Below are 14796 nucleotides of genomic sequence, written 5' to 3'. Positions count from 1 at the left end.
GGATAGCATTGATACTTGATTTGAAGACTCTTTCCCTCTCTATTGGTATTTAGAGTAACTACTGCTCTGAGTATAGGTCAGGTTCATCATGAAGATGTATCTTCTGTCACTGTAGCTGTTCCCAGTGTCATTTTTTTATAGTAGCAAATAAAACAGAATTTTAGGCAAACAGTTCACTCCAATTCATGAAGAGCAGGAAAAGACATCACACCAAAGGAATGCACTGAAATGCAAAAATCATAACTATTCCAAATGATATATGGAGCCCTTGTGTGGCACTGGAAGATAAACACTGGACCAAAAGGTTAGCAGTCCAAACCCACCAGCCACTCCTCAGAAGCCCTACAAATGATATGAGTCAAAAATCAACTTGCTAGCACTTAACAGTAACGGCAGCAAGTACCTTCAAAACACCTCCTTGAAAAGGAAACAGCCTCAAAGGAATTACAACATTAATAGGAACCTTTCTACATGTAATTTATTTAATCTTCACTACAATTTTATAAAATAGATTATTACTGTTATTATTCCCATTTTATAGACAAGGAACCTAAGGCAGACTTGTTTAGTAATGGACTAAAAATTTGAGCCAAGGTAGTTTAACTTTGAAACCATGTTCATGATTGTCATTTAGTCATGTATGTTGTTGTTTGGTGTCATCGAGTTGGTTCCAACTCAGGGCAACTCTGTATAAGGTTTCTGAGGAACACCTGGTGAGCTTGAACTGTTGACACTGTGGTTTCAAATTGACATTGCAGTCCAACATATTACCTTGCAGTGCTACACCAGAACTCCATCATAGATTTGTTGTTGTTAAGTGCCGTCGAGTCGGTTTCGACCCATAGCAACCCTGTACAGGGTTTCCGAGGCTGTAAATCTTTATGGGAGCAGACTGCCTCATCTTTCTCCAGCAGAGCAGCTGGTAGTTTTTCGAACTGCTGACCTTGCGGTTCGCAGCCCGATTCGTAACCACTGTGCTACCAGAGCTCCTTTTCATCACATATAGGAGTCATGAATAAGAGTCAGAAATAAAGTCCTTATTTCCAAGTCCAGCATGGAAATTGCTGACCATTTTAAAATTTCCTCAAGAAATTAGAAAATACTGCTGATCTCCAAAAGAAGAAACAAAAATATGTACTTATGGATTAGATTGTCAAAAGGAACAGAAATACATACCATGTTGTGTGAGAGCTTGTTCCAGAGGAGATACTACATTAGAAGGAGGTTTCAGTCGAATAACATTGTTGGTGACAGAGAATGCCAGTTTCACTGTCTTTATCAGCAGCTGGCCCTGCCCCTGGCCCTCTGTCCCATCACTAGAGTACCAAATAGAAACCAAAGTTAATTTAAACAATATGACTTCATTCATAACATATGTGCTCTCATGAATTAGACAACATCATAATAATAATCCCATAGTTTAACAGCTTTTCTTAGAATACACAGTCCAAATCAGATGAGAGGAGCAATCAACTCCCTTTGCTATGTGTTAGCCCACATAGCAGCCAGTAGGCTATATAAGGGCAATGTTCTAGAAAGAACATGATTGTTTTAAACAAGCTACTTTTAAAACCAGTTATCTGAAACTAGAGCCCTGAAATGATGAAGTTTCAAATACAATAAAGACCAGTGGGAGAAAGGTGATGAGAGAGTCCTACCTTCGTGGCTGAGCTGCCATCACCATGTCAATAGTGTCCACACCAATACCCATGATATTGATAACTGTCTGCCCTGCTTCTGTGTAGGCCAGACTACAGATGCAGAGAGACTGAAGGCTGGGAGTGTGACTGAAAGAGATGTGTAGGTTACTAAGGAATCATCAAGTTTATCCTCGCAAGAAAGAAAAGGGCACTGTCCAGCTGGGTGGAAAACGTAATCAACTGCACATCAGTGATACAGATCAGCTTTCTTTACCCAAAGAAGACACTGATCAACTTCCTGGAATAGATTTGATCCTAAGCACCACCCTGAGAGATATTCTAAATATCAACCAACGAACGAAAATATTTACTGAACAAACCATGATTAATCCATACAAAGGAATGCTATGCAGACATAAAACCAAAACGTATATATATGTCATGGCTTGAAGATGGAGCAGTATATACTGTATATGCACGTGCACAAACACATGCACAATCTCATTCCCACTTCATTTGTTTTCTCTTCGAAGGAAAAAATGAAAAACAGCCCAAAGAAAAGCAAATCACAACCTCAAGCATCTGAGCTCTGGGTTCAAGAAAACTGAATTATGTGAAAGAAATGAGATGGATCTATATAGCAGAAGCCCATGTTTTCCCTTGGTAATTGCCAGTATCCAGAAGCACCAAACTCTAGCAATCACCCCTGTCATACCTGCTATGCAGATCTGTCTCATGGCAAAGATTCAGTATTGCATGGATCAGCTCCAGGATCAGGCAACCTGGACTCCAGAAAAGATACAGGAGTGATGTGGCCTTATTCCAAGAAAGGGGTGAGCAAGAAAATCTCTATGGAGCCAGAAATTCCCCACGCCTTCCTGGGCCAGGCTGTCCTTACCAATCTGCTCTCTCACACCGTGAGAGTTGTAGCGCCATTTGTGGTAGCTGGGAAGCATCTCCTTCAGCACAAACATGACACAAGGCACCAGCCCTTGGCTCTGGGTACTACCAAGCTGCCCCTACAAGAAATCATGCTCTGAGTGCTTCTGCCATACAAATGCAGAAAAAGTCTTTCAGTTACTAAAGATTTCACTCCAAAACTTTAAGTCCAAAGGAAATGTGGGCTAGCCTTGGCCGTTAGTGAAAAAATGATAATGAGAACACCCTAGTTCAACTGAGCCTAAGTTGTGAATTTCTCTATAATTGAGGGAAAAAAAAACTAAAAAAGACTAATGTGACTATGTCACAAAAAATACCTGCATGAGGAAGAGAGATGAAGGCTAATTCTGAGTAGAAGTGAGGTACCTTAAACATAAAGAATACAGGATTGTCGATGATGGAGAATGCCAATTTCACTGTCACGATCATCTTGACAACCTTCACCCCCCCATCACTGAAATATCAGAAAGAAGATCTGACACCCAAAATTCTTTGTCCTAATACTACTTAACACCAGTTTCTCTTTATCTTAAAAGTGGGGTCATTTATTAATATAAATATAAACATCTATGAGGTTGGCCCAGGATTGGGCAGTGTTTCGTTCTGCTGTGCATAAGGTTGCTATGGGTTGGTACCAACTCGATGGCACCTAAGAACAACAACAACAACTTATCTCTATATATGGTTTTTTCTTATATTTTAAAGCATTCATTGACATCCTGTAGCCTGGAACTGTGTTGAGTGCTTTTCCTCATGAGTCTCTCAACAACAAGATAGAAACTATAACTAGCATTCTAACTGTACAGAGGTTTTGAGAAGTTCTGCAGCTATAAGTGGTCAAGACGGAAATTAAACCTAATGCTCTCTGAATATAAAACTCATGATCTTAAATGAAAACACCAGTATTTTTCAAATTGAGCTGTGACCCATTAGCATAATGTGAAATCAAGTTAATGGTGATGACTAAATAATAATAATAAAATCCCAATATAATAATAAGTATCAAAGTACATCTTATGTAGTAAGGACTGGATTGTCAAACTTTGATTCAGGATTACATACACATACATGATATAATATTGTACTTACCACCCTGGACTTGAGAAACAGTTTGACAGTTACTGTACTAAACCATATAGTCTCTTCAATTCTACATCATAAGTCACCAGAGAATATTACATAAATTAGAACCATGTACATAGTAAATACTCAAGACATAGAAACTGTTATCACTGTAACCTCAGGACAACTGTTCTGCCTCCAGACAAGATGATTCCAGCAGCAGTTGGCAAGGAAACAATACCAGAACCATCTAACCAGTTTACCTTGACAAGAGTGGTGATCAAGCGCAGAAAGGCAACAGTGACCCCATACTCGCCCTGGGGCTGCTCACTATTCATCAAGAGGTTCCCATAACCTCCAGCATTCATCCCCTCCGCACTGGGAAAAGACAGAGTAGCAGCAGAAAAAAAAAGTTACAGGCCAATTATAAGGTTTCAAGAAACTGTAATCATAACAGCATTGGTGTAACTGTCTAGATGGCTCCGGCATACAGTGGAAACCTCTGCAAGTAATAAATCAAATCTAGGCAATTTTATACCTAAGTCAAACATAAAGAATATATTTTATTTATGTACAATGTCAAAAAACTTATAGTAAAAAATCAAATAAACATCAGAAAAGTATCTTCATCTTATAAGCAAGAGGCAGCAAGGTGAGCATGCTCAGGTAGTAAGCTGGTGTCTATCTACTGGTAACTGGTCTACTAGGCAAGCTCAAGTACCCAGGATTAAGAAAAAGCAAAGAGGGACTGTGGTTTAAGAAAAGAAAGTCAACTGATGATCTGGCTCTGTAAACATTTACTCAAATCACAGTCCAGAATGAAAAGTTTAAAAAAAATTTTTTAAAGTCAATTCCTTGGGTCCAGAGTTCTCTGGATTCTCTAGGCTGGGAAGTAAATTACAAAGTACCCAAGATGTTGGCACTGGGTGAAAATGGCCTCCTGCTCTCTCTCTCAGAATTTCAGGAGTCTGACAAGTGCTGCCCTGAGAGAGAAGAACAGCCTCTATCCTCTATGCCCATGTCTCATTATCATCTTTACCCTGCTTTCACTCATCCCTCCCAACTCTAGTAGGAAAGCTGGACAGGTAAGAAGCAGACAGAGCAAAACAAAAGAGAAGCTACTTTAAAAACTAGTAACACTAAGTAAGCTAGACCTGTAATGTATATGGTTCGCCTTAGGAAGTAAACTCTACTGACTTGATGACTTGGCTCACCTGATCATCTGACTCATGTTGGAGACTGGGTGAGCCACAAATGGTAAGAAACCTGTGTGACGAAGATCAGTCCAAACCTGAAAAGGGGAAAAAAAAATAAAAAGGATCAAATGTCCACGTGTCTTCAAATACATAGTAAGTATTATGTTTTTTGGCAGTCGAGAAAACATGGCATCTAACCTTTGCTGGATTCCGGGCAGCCAAAACAGTCAAACAATTGACACAAGAAGCAATGACATCCACAGGGGGGGAGATCACTGTTGTTAACCTGGTTGGAGAACAGTGTACTACACACTCAGTAAGATAAACAATACAACTTCTTCCATCAAAACATTTTCCAATTCCCTTTTTCTAATTCCCTCCTTCTCAGCAGGGATGGAGAAATAGGAAAGGCCTGAGTTGAGACTGCATATCATTCCAGAGATAGCCACAGAGGAATCTGTAAGTTTTACCTACTGGATGTGTGCTTAGGCTCCCAGAAACCCAAAAAATAACTACAGAGAACAATGTGGAGCAGAGTAGTCCACCAGACTTACCGTTGAAGCAGCATGTATATGCGGGATGTAATGGGCAGGAGGCAGTCTGCAATCGACAGATCTGTACTGATGACTTTATGGACCAGATCAATGATGGGCTTGACCCGCTGGCAGTGCTGAATCACATCTGAAGGGAAAGATAATAGCCTGTGACCTCATGAAAAACAGCATTAAGATTGCTGAACAGTCGTGGAGACCCAAATAAATCGAACAAATCACAATCTTGATGGTCCTGAGTGGTCTTGAAATGCTCTTTTCAGCATGCCTACTTATCTCCCCATACTAATGTCTCCCAAAGCTGATCTTACCTGCAGTTGAAACAACATGAAGCAGCATTTCAATCTCACAGGTAAAGAGGGTCCAGCTGCTGTAGGAGTATTCCCAGCGAACCAGGTAAGCCCTATCATCCAGCATAACTTGGCCCACGGTGCCTTGAGGTATGCGAAGATTGGTCTGACCCCCTAAGGAAAGAGAAACTAGTCTACTTGTGCATACAATAGAGAGAGGTGATTCTTTTATCAAACACCAATATGAGGGGGCTTCAATGTTTGTAGAAAAATTCCATAATCTTTTCATTCCATTTTCCCTCACAAACTTTTAGAAGCTCCCTCACATTTAATCACACAGAAAAACATAGTCTTTCTTATAGTCTAACATTCCTACAACTTTTTCCATTAAAAATAAGCCCTCATACTGAGTGCTGGCAGCCAGGAGGTAGGCTTGCAGAATGTGCCTTTTGGTTGTTTAAATTATTATATATTCCTGAGCATTTTTGTGTACATCCCCTCACTCCCCAAAAAGAGAAAAAAGAAAAAAAAAAAAAACATAACAGGGAATGGAAGCAAATACTATTGAATGATGATATATGGAGGAGATTGTAATCATTGCAATGAAATGATAAGTGTAAAGCTGATGTTCTCCCATGCAAACTCTCACTCAGTTCACAATAAAATAGTTAAATAAACCCTCATGCCTGTCAGTCAAGGAAATTACTCTTTCCACATGTTTGAAAAACAGCTGAGCACAGAATAAGGTTTTTCATTTAAATGGTGACTACAAGACAACTATTTTATAGGCCTATTAGTGATTAGAACACTAGGTAAGTCAGTGGTGATTCCAGGATTAGAACGATAAGGCTTTCCCTTTCTGTATTTTGTTCCTTCAACATCTGTAATATGTGAGCTTAAAAGAAATAGTCACTCTTTCACACAGCTAGTAGCAAAATGAATTGCTCTAATCATCTTCTACTGGTGTGACACTGAAGAATAATGCGCTGGACTGCAAGGTCAGTTTGAACCTGAACCACAAGGTTGGCGGTTCAACCCCACCAGTCACTCCTCGGAAACCCCATACAGGATAGCTGTGAGTCAGAATAGACTCGACAGCACTTAACAACAACAACAACAACAATGTGGCCTTATGTATTAAAAAATTTTAATGTGGTACACCCTTTTGGCCAGCAATCTCTGGAGATTCTTTCTACTAGAAATAAAAGCACCAGTGTGGTATAGGGCATTCTTTAATATGTCACTTCTAGCCATAATTTTTATAACTCCCATCAAATGACTGGATGGGATCATGTAAACAGGGTGACAAAATTCTAATATGGGGATTGGTTAGTTTGGGTAACCTGGTAAAGTTTAAAAGGAGCTACTTCAGAAGTGTAAATGGGGAAATCTCATGATCATCAAGAAAGAAAATCCATGAGTGGAGCACATCATTTGGACCCTGAGATCCCAGCACAGAGAAACAAGCATAAGATGGTAGCAACAAGAACACGAGACAAAGTGGTGGGCTGGGCTTCCCAGTCCCACAGAGGGAGTATGCTGAGTATCTTCAGGCAGAAGGCTGGCTTGCAGAATGGGGTACCCTTTGAGCATTTATCAACAGCACTAAAGAAACTTTGTAGCGCTTGTCCGAACATAGCTGAGGTTAAGGGGCTGCTTGTCTAAGAGGATGAGGACAAGAAAGAGACATGTCTGCGGTATGGTTGAGAAAGAGTGCTCCTGACCAGAGAACCACTGTGTCCTGAGTTGTTTTTGATCCTGAACTGTATCCTGTTAACTTCCCTAATAAACCCCATAATCGTGAGTACTGTCTGTAAGTTGTGTGTGGCCATTGCAATGGATTATCAAACCCAGCAGATAAATAAAGTGCCATAAGAAGAACAGAAGGTGTCAGAATAGTTATGATAAAAGAAGATTGGAGGGTAGATAATGTCTGATCTCTACCTCATAGAAAATGGCCTTGGACTGGTGATTCTCCTCCTTCCCCATTGTGAAGCTGGAGGAATGAAGGAGTGAAGGAATGAAGGAACGGAGGAGTGAGGCCTCCATGCCATTTTTTCAAAGAGTATATATGGGTAAATGGACCCCATGTAGCATTGTTTATCATGGCAAAAACTTAATACAACCTAAATGTCCTTTACATGGAGAATGAGAAAAAATTGTTCTACACATCATGCTCTAGAATGACCATAGATACTTGTTGCAGAAGAGACAAGGCTGATTACCTAAGCCATAACCTCAACTACCCTAAGATCAGAACTAGATGGTACCCAGCTACTACTGCTGACTGATTTGATGAGGGTCACATTAGATGATCCTGGGAGAAATGGGAGAAAAATGTAGAACAAAACTCAAATTTTTTAAGAAGGCCAACTGGACAAGCTGAGGCTAAGAGGGCTTCCTAAGATACTTTTTAAACCTTGAATCAAAACTATCCTAAGGTCACATTTTCACAGAAAAGTGGAGTAACAAACAAAAGATATTACTCATTATATTACTGTTCTATTAAAAAACTATGTGTATGAAAAGGAAAGAAGTGACTGGCTTACAAACTTTCAAGAGGGATCCTAGATCCAGAGGGTGTGGAGGAAGGTAGACTTTCCACTGAGTAGTTTCCAATCTGTCTGGGTGGGGCTGATGAAAGGAGATGCGGATAGGTCTCTTGTGATACAATAGTGAATAATTTATCAGGACTGATTGTGAGGATTGGAAATGTAAAGGTAGACATTTTGTAGCACAAGGAGGGGAGTGGTTGATTTTGTAGTCCAGCAGCGGAAGTCCCTGGGACCATCAAGGGAGAAGAGTGGAGGGCGGGACCCTACCCAGAGAAGCAGTGATGCCAGAGATGGAGGCAGAGACGATGACGTGGAGAGATGGAGCAGTTAGGGACTTTAGACCCAGAGAGGGAGAGGGGCTGTGTGCTGACGACCAGGGGCAGGCTTGCAGGGTATACTGGCTGATGATGCATGGAGGGAATTGTAACCATGCAATGAAACAATATATGATAGGATGCATGTAAAGCTAATGTTCTCCCATGTAAACTTTCACTCAATTCACAATAAAAACTACTATAGCTAGTAGTAGCCAACCATCAACCTTCTAGTTAGCAGTCAAGTGCTTTAACTACAACATCACTACCTTGTTAAAATGAATGTACAAGGGTAAGTCAGAAAATATTGCTATAAAATCATATAAATCTTTACGAAACAAAAACATCAAAATGTGAAGCCACTGTTTCTCACTTTATCCTCAGTTTAAGCCTTAACTCTCCACTGAAGAATTTGGTCTCTTTCATTTATACCATGTTAAATAACAAATTCGACATTCTGGACAGACTCAAATCATTCTTTCTCAATGTTCTTTGAGTTTGGGCAACAAAAAGAAGTCTGACTCTGGGCCCAGGGACTGGAGTGGAGAATGAAGCATCCAGCTGATATGAAGTGGGGGGAAATGCACAAGAACACCCATACTTGCAGACAATACACACTTGACCTGGCTTCAATGGCTGGATGATCAGAACTCGACTAAAGAAAAGAAGAGGAAAAAAAGAGTAATATACTACAATTTGATGAACTTGACCTATATTTATGGATGCAGTAGCTCAAAAGAGGGAACTAATCTTTATAGCAAGGATCATTCTTACCCCCTCAGTACACAGGGTTGATAGAGAAGGGAACTTAGACATTGGCTACCCAAAATGGGGGGGAGGGGCTACAAAGGCAAGAAGTGACTGGCTTACAAGCTTTCAAGAGGGAGCCTAGTTTCAGAGGGTGTGGGGGAAGATAGAATCTCCACTGAGTGGTTTTCAACCTGTCTAGATGGGGCTGGTGAAAGGAGATAGGGATAGGATTCTTATAGTTCAATGGTGAATAACTGCTATCAGGACTGACTGTGAGTGCTGCAAATGTAAAGGTAGATGTTTGTAACAAAAGGAGGGGAGTGACTGATTTTGCAGTCAGGAGCAGAGGACCCTGGGACCATCCAGGGAGAACAGTGGAGTGCGGCACCCTATCCAGAGAAGCAGTGATGCCAGAGATGGAGGCAGAGACTATGACATGGAGAGATGGAGCGGCTGGAAAATCTGGACTCAGGGAGAGAGAGGGGCTGTGTGCTGATGGCTGGGATTCAGGCTTGCAGGGTATACCCTTTGGTTGTTTGAATGGTTATATATGTACTACGGTGTACATCCAAAAAAAAAAAACAAAACAGAGGGAATGGAAGCAAGTGCTGCTGAATGATGATGCATGGAGAGGATTGTATCATTGCAATGAAACGAAATATGATAGGATTAATGTAAAGCTGATGTTCTCCCATGGAAACTATCACTCAATTCACAATAAAAACGTAAAAATAAAAAAAAAAGTCTGAAGGGGCAAGACCAGAGTTGTAAGGTGAATACAGTATGATTTGCCAACCAACTTATCTTAGGACAGAAGACTTTTCTGGCAAGATGGCAGACAATGCAGATATACTACATGTACCCTTTACAACAAAGATACTGAAGAACAAATGAAAGAGACAAACATGAAAATCTTGAAACCCTGAACTTTAAAAGAAAGGTGAGAGAGTGGACTGAATGCATCCTGGGAGAAGTTGAGCAGGAACGGAAAGAGGAAGACCAACAGCCAGATGCGGTGTGACCATCTTGTGAGCAGTTCTAGCAATAGAAGGTGGCCTGGTGGAGCAGATTCACACACATGAAGGAAAAGGTGTGATTCCTTCTTTATCGCTATGCTCCCCGGCTGACCAGAGAGAGGAATGGCTAGCTCCCGCCCTCATCCACTCCCAGTGCAGACCCTGCTCTCCAAGAATTTGGATTCACATGGTTGGGGATCCATGCCAGTGTGAGTCGCAGGCCAGCTGTGCCGTGTGGGTCCGCCACTTTGGTGTCCTGTTTTGGTACCTGGATTTAAGCAGGCTTAGCTCCACACCTAAAGAACCTGCAAAGCCACCAGAACAGCATTTAACCAATCACCCTGCTCCCAGATATGCTGTGATCCTAACAGACACTGAAACCAACTCCTTTAAGGGCCTCCCTGTACTACTTCCCAATTGAGGGCCCTGAAAAAAACTTACCTAGCATCAAAGAAAGACACGAAGATAAGCATTCAAGAAGCTAAACAAATTCCAAACAGGACAGACCCAAAAACAAAATCACTAAGACAACTAATAATCAAACTCTCCATACCAAAGACAAGGAAAGAATCCTGAGAGCAGCTCAAGAAAAACAAAAAGTTACCTATAAAGGAGAATCAATCAGCAAAATCCTTGTGAGCAAGAAAACAATGGGATGACATACTTAAAACTCTGATAGAAAAAAACTGCCAACCAAGAATCATATACCTAGCAAAGCTTTCCCTCAAATATGATGGCAAAATTACAATGTTTCCTGATAAACAGAAATTAAAGGAATTTGTAATGACCGGACCAACTTTACAAAAAATGCCAAAGGATGTTCTTTGGAAAGAGAACCAACAACAGCAGACAACAGTCTGAAATTACCATATATGGCAACACCGTCTAGAACTCAATCCAGATACAGAAGTTTTTAAAGTAAAACAAACTTACAAGACTGAAAATAGGGAACCAGAGATATCAATTTATAATGAAGCCAACAACAAAGCAAAAAGAGGCAATAGTGTAGACACAGAACTTTCAAAAGGAATGGAAGTCAAGCAGATTTCAAGATGCAACAGACTGTTTTAAATAGAGAAAAATATTAGTAAATTATAGGGTAACCTCAAGGAAAATGAATACACCTGCACATTGAAATAAAAATAGACAAAAATCAGATTTAGTAAGCAATAGATATGAAAATGTAAAGACAACAAAATGAACTCAGTGCAGAAAATTATCTGAACAAAGAAATCAGCAGCACCACAAAAAAAAACAACACACAGTGAAATGACAGCAATCAGTTCATACCTACTGATAATTACACTGAATGTAGTTAAGTGGATTAAATACACTAGTCTAGAGACAGAAAGAGTAGAATGATAAGAAAACAGGATCATTTAATCGCTGTCTACAAGAGACACATCAAAAAGCTGGAGAAAACCTAAAAGGCCATCACCAGAAGAATGGTTAAACAAACTCTGGTACATACGCACAATGGAAAATTATGCAATGGTGAAGAATAATGATAAATCTGTGAAACACCTCAGGACATGGATGTACTAAGTGAAATTAGTCAATCACAAAAATACAAATATTGTATGAGACCAATGTTATAAAAAGTTAAGGAAAGGTTTTCTTGATAAAAGAAACAATTTATGAGATGGTTAGGTAAGAAAATTACTCATGGGCTACAGGATAGACACATGCTAACACGGGTGACAGGGCAGGCAACAAGAGGAAGGTTAACAGAGGAAAAGATGAAGGCAGCAGAAGACACAGGGAGAAATGCAATGTTAAAGTGAATAGAGGTAAACACTGTTAACTGTAGATACATGAAAGGGATTGAATCATTGTAATGAAGCAAAATATATGACTTACTGACTATAAAACTGATAATATGCTCTGTAAACCTTTACTCAATTCACAATAAAACATTTAAAAAAAGACCTATCTTAGGACAGCCCTTGCTACCCTTGAAGAATGAGCAGGTGGACTATCTTGATGGGGAAAAAAATCCTGAGTGCAACTTTCGTAGCTTTTCACTAATGTGTTGTTGCTCTTTGTTGCTAAGTGCTGTTGAGTTGGTTCCAACTCATAATAACCCTGTATAGGGTTTCCAAGTAGCAGCTGGTGAGCTTGAACTGCCAACCTTGTGATCCAGTGCATTAATCTGCAGCACCACACCAGGACTTGCCTGGCTTTTTTTACCAATGTAGTTTTTGGTGTTGTGAAAACTTCTTCATAATAAACCTCTGTGATCATCCAGGGTCCTTCAAGAAAATTTAACAAGATTACCTCTTTGGAATTCCTAAAAATAATCACCATAATTGTCTGAGCTATCCTTTCTGCCTGGAATTTAACTGTCTCAGCAGATTCTTTTAGAAGCCATTGTCTTGACTGAACCTTTTTTTAGAAGGCATTCTAACAGACTAAGACAACTTGTCTGCAGCCATTTCCACTTAAACACATCTTGTCTGCAATAAACCTGTAGAACCCTAGTAGCAATAGTTTTTTATTTATCCTCATACATTGTATTTGAAATAAAAACAATCTAACAGTATAAAAAGTGCCAACTAAAAAAGAGAGAAACTGGTTATAAATATTTATTTATTTATGTAAGTATTTCTCACATAAGGGAAAGAAGAAAGACCAGCTTTAAGGGCACCCTGCATTAAATCATTAAAACAGCACTGATGAGGTCTTAAAAGAGACTACTGAAACAAGGATCTCTTTATCTTACCAAGAGGATATAGAAGTTTGGGTGTTTGTCTCCGCCAAAGAGTTCCATCTTCATGAGAGATCACATCATGGGGCTTGTGCTTATAGAGTTCGTTGTAGAAAGACATCTTATCCAAGAAACTGTACACCTGCCAACATATAAAGAGAACTCCAGTCACTCACTCACTTAGGGGCCGTGTGTGTGTGTGTGTGTGTGTGTGTGTGTGTGTATGTCCCAACCTTTCCTTTTTGTGCATGTCCTGACTGTTGTGATTCATCTTGAAACTGCCTTCTGCTCTCTTCTTGAAATGTTTCCTGTTCTGTAGTACCTACACCAAGTCCCATACTCACTCCAGAGATAGTTTCTACTCCTAAACTATTTACTACTCACATTATATGTATTAGGTTGTTTTATTTAAAAAAAAAAAAAGGCATTGGTTTTATTAGTTATTTCTATTACCTATTATCTACTGGAGTCCTGGTGTGGCGCTGTGGGTTAATGCGCCAGATTGCACAGCAGTTTGAACTGCAAGGTTGGTGGTTCAAGCTTACCAGCTACTCCTTGGAAACCCTATACAGGGTCACTGTGGGTTGGAACCGACTCGATGACACTTAACAACATCATTATCTATTAGCCACTTCCAACTACATTTTAAGAAACTTTATATTTTGTCTTATCTACCACACTATCTATAATTAGAACTTAATAAAAGTATTTTTATTTAATTGCATGGAACTGAGGTACCAACTTTGATATCTCTCATTCAATTTCATATTAACTCTGTCATGGTCGGGGTATTTCAAAGCAGAAAGAGTTCCTAACGGAACAAAAATATCTCCCACTCTTTTCAGACTTGTATATGTTGAACAACTTACCTTTTTGGCAGTGGATTTCCCTGATACGAGGGCTCGGAGCAATTGTAAGAGTGGGGAGAGGAGATGGGGAAACATTCCACATACACTGTCCAGAATGATCCCAAGACCAGAGGTTGGCTCCTAAGTTGGGGGATGGAAGAAGGAAAGTGTTTACCATCACATTATCCAAATTATAACACTTCTCCAACTGGTCTAGCAATCAAAAGAAAATCTGAAATAATCATTTCCTTTAGGCAAGCATCATTTTTCCCTAATAATTTAAGATTTTCATCTTGCTAGATAAAAAGGTTATTGATTTATTAATTGATTTCATCAGAACCTAAAAAGAGACTGCCAATCTCTCCAGTGATAACTTCCTAGCTACCCTTTCTAAAGGTAGACTATAGTAACCTTTGCAAATGTTGCCACTAAGGTGACTACCACTAAACAACATGACAGCATTTAGTTATCACACACAAATAACAAATCCTTCATATAAACACTGGTTCACACCAGCCTTTCCCAGGAATCCTGTGATTCCATAATACTCCACAGCATTTCAGGAGAAATATCAAAAAGGCTAACACATATTCATCAGTTGGATCTTGAAGTTTGAGGTTGTTGTCAATGCTAAGACTAAGTGCTGGTGAGAAACTGTTCTCGAACAAGGCAAATTTGCACTCTAACCAGAAAAATACTCAGATGATGCTTAAGAGATTTATAATCCCACAAATGGTACTTTCATGAGTTTTATGAAAAACTGCTATCTAAGATAATCCCAACGGGAAAAATAAGATTTGGTGGGTAGGGTAGATAATACTGGTTAATGAGTTAAGCTCTAGATTTAAGACAGACCACAGCATGGATCTTGGTGCTATCTCTTTCTACCTGTGTGACCTTGGACAAATCCTTTTATAATTATGACATA

General features: G+C 39.7%; 1 protein-coding gene across 1 annotated transcript in view; it reads right to left on the bottom strand.

The window, feature by feature from the left end:
- NUP188 (nucleoporin 188kDa) overlaps positions 1–14796 on the bottom strand; it is a 102605-nt gene that overhangs the window by 13587 nt on the left and 74222 nt on the right. The window contains exons 14-24 of the mRNA XM_006834848.1: positions 13890–14009; positions 13036–13162; positions 5700–5852; positions 5392–5518; positions 5036–5123; positions 4856–4932; positions 3905–4019; positions 2539–2659; positions 2356–2422; positions 1659–1787; positions 1177–1316 (exon numbers count right to left, since the gene is read on the bottom strand). Of these exons, the coding sequence (XP_006834911.1) occupies positions 1177–1316; positions 1659–1787; positions 2356–2422; positions 2539–2659; positions 3905–4019; positions 4856–4932; positions 5036–5123; positions 5392–5518; positions 5700–5852; positions 13036–13162; positions 13890–14009 (1264 nt within the window). The remainder of the gene's footprint in view (positions 1–1176; positions 1317–1658; positions 1788–2355; positions 2423–2538; positions 2660–3904; positions 4020–4855; positions 4933–5035; positions 5124–5391; positions 5519–5699; positions 5853–13035; positions 13163–13889; positions 14010–14796) is intronic.

Source organism: Chrysochloris asiatica, unplaced genomic scaffold, assembly GCF_000296735.1.
Source record: "Chrysochloris asiatica unplaced genomic scaffold, ChrAsi1.0 scaffold00014, whole genome shotgun sequence".
NCBI lineage: Eukaryota > Metazoa > Chordata > Mammalia > Afrosoricida > Chrysochloridae > Chrysochloris > Chrysochloris asiatica.
The sequence above is the reverse complement of the archived record's forward strand: the minus strand, read 5'-3'. Positions and strand labels throughout refer to the sequence as shown.